General features: G+C 52.5%; 1 protein-coding gene across 2 annotated transcripts in view; it reads left to right on the plus strand.

Moving 5' to 3' along the window:
• The window catches only part of LOC143374856 (uncharacterized), a 75,621-nt gene extending 68,758 nt beyond the window's left edge, over window positions 1-6,863 (plus strand). For both annotated transcript variants that reach the window (XM_076823400.1, XM_076823399.1), the window contains exons 6-8: window positions 1,740-1,929; window positions 2,086-2,378; window positions 2,456-6,863. In XM_076823400.1, the coding sequence (XP_076679515.1) occupies window positions 1,740-1,929; window positions 2,086-2,378; window positions 2,456-3,001 (1,029 nt within the window). In that variant the 3' untranslated portion in view covers window positions 3,002-6,863. The remainder of the gene's footprint in view (window positions 1-1,739; window positions 1,930-2,085; window positions 2,379-2,455) is intronic.
• Window positions 6,864-7,999: the final 1,136 nt, after the last annotated feature.

Here is a 7,999-nt window from a genome sequence, read left to right on the forward strand (position 1 = left end):
CGACTCGACGATTTCAAGCACGCTGCTTACAAGTTCTAGTTTTTCTATTTCTAATTTCATTCTCCAACTCACTCCTCTAGTCTGCCCTCGCGGTTCCAATTTCAGCGACTTCGTGGCGCCACGCAGTAAATTAGAATTTTTAATAATCGCCGGTGAGACTGGAGGCGAGGCTGTAAGTAAGGCCAGGGTTGCACCGGGTCAGGAACTCGCCGAGAAGCGAATTACCCACGGAGTTGGTGTCCGTGAGCCACTCGGAAGCGGAAGCGGCCAGAGTCCCTGAATTATGGCTGTTTCCAGCGACTTGGCTTTTCGAAAACGAGACCCCGACCGCTCCGAGTTCACCTTCCTGGCTGCGATTTCAAGCGAGGCTCCTAAAGTGGAACGAATGGCGACGTCGTCCCATTTTCCTTTTCACGCGGCACGCCCTCCCCGCGTCTTCAAACACTCCTCGTCCGTTCTCCTACCTTTATACGGGGGATCTTTACGCTCTGCCCTGTCACGTATCATAGGAGAATCTACGGAGCGCCTCCGATGGCCGACTCGTTCCCCGATCTATCGGCGGTTCGGCTGGCGAAGCTCCACTTCCCGAGCCGAGTCGGCACTTTGCGACGGCCCGTGAAAAACTGCGGGGCTCGCGCTTCCACGACGCCTTGGGGATACAGTTTCCACGAGGAAACGAGAAATAGAAGGCAGTTCGCCTCCTCTGTCTGCCCTTTACCGCTTCTTTGTCCTTTCCAGAGGAAAAACGGGGGACAGAGGTGCCATCGACCGATTCTTCCTCTCGGCATGAACGAAGTGCTGATTCTTCGAAAGTTCGGAGAACGCCCTGGAGGTGAAAGGAATGATTCGTACCTTCCAAGGTTTTTTTGTTAGTACTTGTCATTAAAAACCTCGCGAATTATTATAGCTCGTTGGATAACAGTTTGTGTATGAAGAAATTTGCCTCTGCAGGAATTAAAAGGAACCAGCTCGGCCTCCCGAGTTGTTACGTTTGGAGGGATCGCTGCTCCGTGCGGTCGTTCCCGATAATTCAAGCCTCGTGAGCGACGTGGCCGCGAGGGAAACGCGTTTGCACGCAAAGTTGAGGTCGCGAAACGAAGAGAAACGCGTGGGAATAGGAGAGAACCGTGGAACAATAGCGGGAACTAATTCTGCGGTCCGTCGAGTCGAGTAACTTCCACCGCGGTAGCATTTATACACCCCCGAGCGGCCAGAGGGGTGGATGGGTTACGGGTAAACTAGAAACATCGGCCAGGAAATCCATAGAGTGGAAATTAATTTCCCAGTCTCGATGCGGCGGCTGCGAACGCCGAGGTCCTTTGTCGGGGGCGAAACGCCCTCCAACCCTTTCTGTCCCTGATGTTTGACTACCCCAACGCGTGGTAACATCGTGTCGTTTGAGGCGAACGTTTGGGCACAGTTCGCGACAACCGTCGAATCGATTAACCGCGGACACTCGTGTCCCGAGGTTCGCTGTTTTCTTCTTCGCGCACCTCTCCGTCTTCCTGATCCATTCGAAAAGTGGGCTGTACCTAGAAGCTTTTAGCTTACTGAAACTGGCACAGTGTACGCTGTCCACCGTTAACGGTCGATTAAACGGGACGGGAGTTGATTAATACCTCGCTCGTGGATTTTTTTACGACTCAATAAACGTTTTCTCGCGTCACATAAAAGTATACCCATGCTTGGATAAAAAGCGCCGCGAGCAGAAGCTAACGAAGATCGTTGGCGTGTTTTAGGTGACGATGGAGGATAATAAAAATCGCAGGTACCAAGATAACGGGTGCTCGTTCGTGGTGGAGGTGCAGCCCAGCTACGAGGACGAGGAGACCGAGGGTAATAAAGGGTCCTCCGATGACATGACTGCTGGCGTCACCGATCAGCTGGCCCTGGTTCACAGAGAAGAAATACCAGAGGATCGATCGCCCGGTAGGAATCGGAATTTTAACAGACCAACAGTTATCTAAGCTTAAGAATCATCCTCCCTAGCGCAAAGCCTGCAGCGCCTCCTTATCATCCTCAACCAGATCCGAGATCCCTCTGAAATCAGACGATTTGTCAGATATCGATCGCTCGGTGCCGCAGGTTTCGAGAACACGAGGCTATTTGGCAGCACGAACACGGGACTGTCCCAGTCGGATCTCTCGATCTCCAGCCAGGGCTCGGTTAATCCCAGCTATCGTTATGGAAATCAAGTGGAGTACGATGCAGGCCATCTGGGCTACCCGATGTACGGGGGTAGTTACGAGTCCGATACGCTGTCCCGGAAGCTCGAGGGTGGGTCCAAGTGGGTGGAGTTCGATAAGTCGCCGGACACCGAGAAGACGTTGCTGCACGCGTCGAAGACGTCTAGCATCGAGAAGGACGCCGAGGAGAGCGTAAGTTACATCCTCTAAGCTTAACCCGCGGTTCCGGGTCCCGGCAAATTTCTGCTCAATCGCGGCCTCGATTCCAGCCATCCATGGTAGACAAGCAGAACAACCTGGACGCCTCGCAGGGGTCTGGCGGTTCGATGGACCAGCAGGACTCAACGGACGCCAGCATCTCCACGGACACCGTGCGCTCGAACCCGAACCTGCAGGTGAACGGCACCACCCCGAACAAGCTGGAGGTAATGGAGCAGAAGGCGTTGAGCAACGACTTCAGCAAAGCGGAGGGCAACAAGCCGGTGATAACCGGGGCGCTGCTCAAGGACGACGTCCAGGAGGACACTTTCCAGGAGCAGCAACGGAAGCTGGGCAACGGGACACTGACGCCGGAGCACAAGGAGGACAGGTCGAAGGACCAGAAGCCAGAAGGGAGCACCTTCGTGCCCAGCCACAAGCGCAGCGGAAGCATCCCGCCGCGGCTGATCGAGGAGACCCTGGACCTGGACCGGAAGAAGCCGCTGGACATTTACAGTCAGATCAAGACCAGCACCAAGAGCATACTCCCGGGGCTGAGCCCCAAGTTCGAGCTGCTTCAGAACGAAGTCAGCCCCATAGAGGAGAAGGAGAGTTAATGGAGACGGTTCGTAGACCACTCCTGATCCGTCTCAGGTCACAGCACATCGAAAGATCGAAACTCGAGCATCGAGGCACGCCCGTTTGAGGACTCTGCACGGGGAACGTCGCTCTGGACACCTCGCGGCGGCCATTCTCTACGGGGATCGGGAGGTCCGGGGGAATTGTCCTCTTCGAATATTCACACGGAGCCAAATCAAAATAGACAGGGCCGCGGGTCGCTCCGAGGGCGATCCTGAATCAGGAATCTTGCCCGCCTGCTGGGCAACGATTTTTATTTAACGAACAGACGAAACTCATTGTAGATATCTCATCAGCATTCCCGGAAGCTTTTTCAGTAATTTTTGTGACGTCGGAGGAGGCAGCCAGCTCCATCGGGGATTCCAGCCGAGACAGTTTCGCTCGGAGAAGCAGTCGATGTTTGCCTTCGGTAGAATCGTCCATGGGGAATAATCGGGGGGGAATCGAAGCGCGAGGTGGAAGACGATAGTGACCAGGACAAGTTGGTCGTGCCCAGAGGAGACCGTGCTTCGTGGCTCGCTGCTGGGAGACGCTCAAAGCGCACGAAATTGACAATATATCCTAATGACTCCCCGCTGTTCCCAGCCCTTAACCCACCCTTCAGCCTCCTCACTCCTCGCCCCATCTGCACGTCCTCCTTCAGTGCTCCAGCCCGCCGTTTCCACCGCTAAATTCGCCAAAGCAGGGTAACGCGAACCGCGGGGAACAATGGTCGGCTAACGAACTCGTGCCGCGGATCCCGAGTCTGTGACGATGCGAAACGCGATTGTTTGACAAGGGGGCGCTGATATTGTGCGGGCGGCTCTCTGTTTCGCGAGAGAAAAAAAAAAAAAGCGCGCGGCGGTCGTTTGCGATTCAGAAGGCAGGAAGAGAGGAGGAAATCGCGTGGGATCGTGTTAGGTGACCGGAAGGGGTGCTAGAACCGTGCGCTCGAACCCTCGTCCCGTGAAAAAAAATGCGAGGGTCGTTTGAAATGAAAGGAACGGAGACAGAACGCGGGGAATGGAGAGAATGTCGCGCGGGATTGGTTAGACGGACGGAAAATGGGTCAAAGGGGTGAACTTCTGTTCGAACGAAAACGGCAGAGAAATTGGAAGAGGTCGGTTGGGTGTCTCGAAGAGGGTTTGCTACCGTGTACGTGTGCTCTTAGCTACATTTTAAAGCCAAGCGGGGAAAGGAAGCAGAAATCACGAAGGAAATTGCAGAGATGTCAGAAGATAGTCGAAACGGGGTCAGCCTCGTCAACCCAACTTTCTGCGGACGAGATTTTGGGGGAGAAGAGACTCTTTGGAACCTCTAAGTAATTGTTGAAGACAAAGCCGTCCTGGTCACCAATGACCCGAGCTATTTGCATCTGAAAACTGAACCAATGGAGCTTACTTGCATTCGTCAGACGAGTGCGGGATATTCTGGAATGGGTGGCGCGTGCATAAATGCGTGCTACTTCTTTTCTTCTCCCCCATTTGCATCCTTTGTCTTCTCCTCCTTTGGATACACGAGACTTTCTTCTCGGCGAGGGTTTTTTGCAAAGGAGAGCCGATTCTGTCGCACGGATTCCGAGCGAGGAAGCATTTACGGCGCGAAATTCTCAGCAGAAGAATGGTTTCCGCTCGCTCAAAGAATCCCCCGTTCGGAGGGTCGATCGAAAGAGTCTTCGAGCGAATTCGTAACATTTTTAGCGTGTACGTCGGCGTAACGAGGCCCATCGCGTGCGCCGAATTTTGTAAGCGGTTCTAGGAACCATAGCGCCAAGTGCCGCTCGATCGAGGCGGTTTTACAAACGAACCAGATTTACTAAGAATTTTCTATCGTCCCGACAACGTAGCTACGGAAATAACAGATAATTAAGCATCGTAACTAAAAATAAATAAAAAAAAAAAAACGCTACTTAAGTGTCCAACACCCGGTAGAACGTAAGTCATCGAGCGTGGCTCTGGATCTTCGCATGGCCCGGCGTGGTTGCCATCCGAATCTCGAGGACCACGATCGCTTTAGCAGCTCGAGCCACGATTTAACCTCGAGGTAATCAGAACCAGTAAACAGATCCTAGATTGTAATAGAGTACTCGTAAAAGAGGGGACGTACTTTAAGCTGCGAGATCCGCGAGTCGAGGCGGCCGAACAGAGGCTTAACAGATTTTCGCTACAAAGTGAATTCTAGTGCCAAAATAGTTCCTTAAGGTTACTCGAGAGAGCCACTCGGCGAAGCTAACGCCGGGGGGACGACCGTGCTCGACGATCTTATAATTACTTGTACGTTTCAGGGCAGATGCTGCGTTACCAATATTTCAGATTTTATACGCTTCCGTTGAATAGTGCGAACGTTGTTATCGATATGGTGCTATTGCGCGTGTCTGAAGGGGATCGGGACGCGGTTTCTGCGGACCATGAGCGCACCGGCCCTCCTCCGCGCGCCCTTTCTTCGCGCGCCATGATAGTTCGGTGAGAATCGACGTCCTCGCGACTGTATTTTGGAAATAAAGTTTGTCGGCTCCTGGGAAGACAGTGGAACAGCAGTGGCGAGGAATTGGTACTGATTGCGGCAACGATATGGACCCACAGAATTTCTATTACTATATCCAATCGATGTGGATGCGGACGAGGATCGACGAGAGAAAACTCCCTCGAAATTGGAGGACGTGAAGTAGCCCTTGGTTATCGAACAGGTTTTCTGCCACCGCGAAGTGACAAGGGTTGTTTCCAAAACGCAGTCGCACATCTCGCATAAAACCACCATCGAGTATGAAGCTGGTGAGAGCGATCGCCGTGACACGCTCATCGAAAAAGTATTCGTCGACGTAAAGGATAATATAGGCTATAGCGCATCTAGGGTTTAAGCAAACACCGTACATAAGGATTTAGTCGCACCCTCGATCCCCGATCACATACTTCGATTACGATCACTCATTTCTCCATCCACGCGCATCCCTACGTTCCAGTCTCTTCCGCTTTCACAACCGATAAACGAAGTAAATCTAGTTTCCAGGATTAGTGATCCCCGTGTGGCTGTTACTAGACGGTGTTAGAGGGTCTAATTGTGGACAGATTTTCTATAAGACCTGAATGTCTCGCGTATTTCTAGAAGTATTCTCACCAAGTAGCTGGTCGCGTAGTGGTCGATCGATCGGCCGGATTAGATCGCCCTCGAGTCGATTTCGAGCGCTCCCTTCTTATCAGAATCGAGGGCAAGTTCTTCGTGGAACGCTGGCGCCGCTGAAGAGGATGCTGAATCGAATCGCGGGAGCCTCGAGATCGACGGGAGGCTGAGTTACACTTTGTAAGAGAAAACCATTCTCCGTTCTTTGACGTAATGCTCTGCTATTCTATCTCATCGCGCATCACGAGTTCACGTAAGGACACTTTAGGGATAATTACACGTAGAGGCTCCTCGAAGTAAGATTAAGCGAGACGCGGACCCTCCGGCGAGGGTCCCGGCACACAACCGTTCCATATGATCAATTAAATTCGAATCCTAGCGACTAAGCGAATGACGGAGGAGAGAAAGAGAAGAGAGGGAGAGAGAGCAGACGGTTAAACTTGTGCTCGGAGACGATATTGTGCTTTCCATCGCTGATTACGTTTTCTCTCGTGTTCGACTAAGTTCCAGCACTCACCCTTCCTACCTTTGTTTCGCCTCCAGCTCCCACCCTAATGGGGGCCAGATCGAAACGGATCGAAGCCCGAAAGTAAAGCAACATTGTCCATTGCGCGCTTTGTCGCATGCTGCACGCTCGAGGCATACGCGCGAGTGTTCTCGAAGGGACGCGTGGACGTTCATTTTCGCTAAGGTACCACGTTGTATATGTCAATTTATTTTGCAAAATAAACCATTGGACACGAACTCTGTAGTGGTCGTGACTTGTCGTCGCAATTCGATCGCCCATTTCCGTTCAAATACTTTTTACTGGAGCAGGCACATTTTCAGCAGTCTCTAATTTCCGATACATCTGCGTCTCATTCAGCATTCATTCTCGATAATTCTCGTAACGTTTATCCGCGATTAGCTACAGAGGATACCACCGAGTCGGTAACGAGACTCGATCAGTTACCTTTCCGAACTAGTTCTCAGAGGGTGCGCGCCCTCGAAGCACGGCAACCGTCGATCGAACGTGCAGGGGGTTGAACCGCCCTCGTTTTGCCACCGACGCGGCACGCCACCTGGAAACTGGGCCTCGAGGGTTGCGGAACCACTCAGCTCGAACGGTAAAATGCTGTTGGGGATGGAAGGAAAGGGGTTGGAAAGGCGCGAGTGGCGCCAACGACGGATCCCGCTGAACGCGAAATATCGCTGAATTATACATGCGCGTTTTTAATTCGGTAATCAATAGTAAAAACCGCTAATATATCCCCACCACTTTTTCCGCTATTCCGGATTCGCCAATGCCAAACTGGCTGCGACCCTTCGCGATCTCACTGTGGGAGGAGCCGCGAAACAGCGACTCTGTATTTTCACGATCGACCCGGGGGGATTTCGAGCCCCCGTCGCGATTCTTTTTTTTTTTTTTTATTTCCCTAATACGTCGAACGAGACTGGGATTTGCGAAATGAAATGCGGACATTCGTTGGAGATAATAATGGGTGTTTATTACGTGCGCGCGCGCGTATGTTCGGCCGAGGCGTGTGCACGCAATTATTTATCGAACTATTGGCGACACGCCAGAGTACAGCGTTTCCGTAAAAGTGGTTGAATTCGAAGGGAGGAGCACAATAACGCGGAGAAGCATCTCGGTACCCGGAGATCGGTTCGGCGCACCAGCAGACGGTCCCTGAGAATTTTCAAAGTCGGTGCCAATTACGTCCGAAAAGACGCGAGAGCCGCTCTTAGGCAGAGACACGCACGTCGCTCGGGCGACCGTAATTGCAGTTTATTAAAGAGGATCGCAAAAACGGGCAGGTGCGGCGTGCAGATTGCGACAGAGGCCGTCGTCAAAGCCACGGATACTCTACAGCCGCATCTACACGAGCATCCGTGGGGGT

Source organism: Andrena cerasifolii, chromosome 11 (assembly GCF_050908995.1).
Source record: "Andrena cerasifolii isolate SP2316 chromosome 11, iyAndCera1_principal, whole genome shotgun sequence".
In the NCBI taxonomy this organism is placed as follows: domain Eukaryota; kingdom Metazoa; phylum Arthropoda; class Insecta; order Hymenoptera; family Andrenidae; genus Andrena; species Andrena cerasifolii.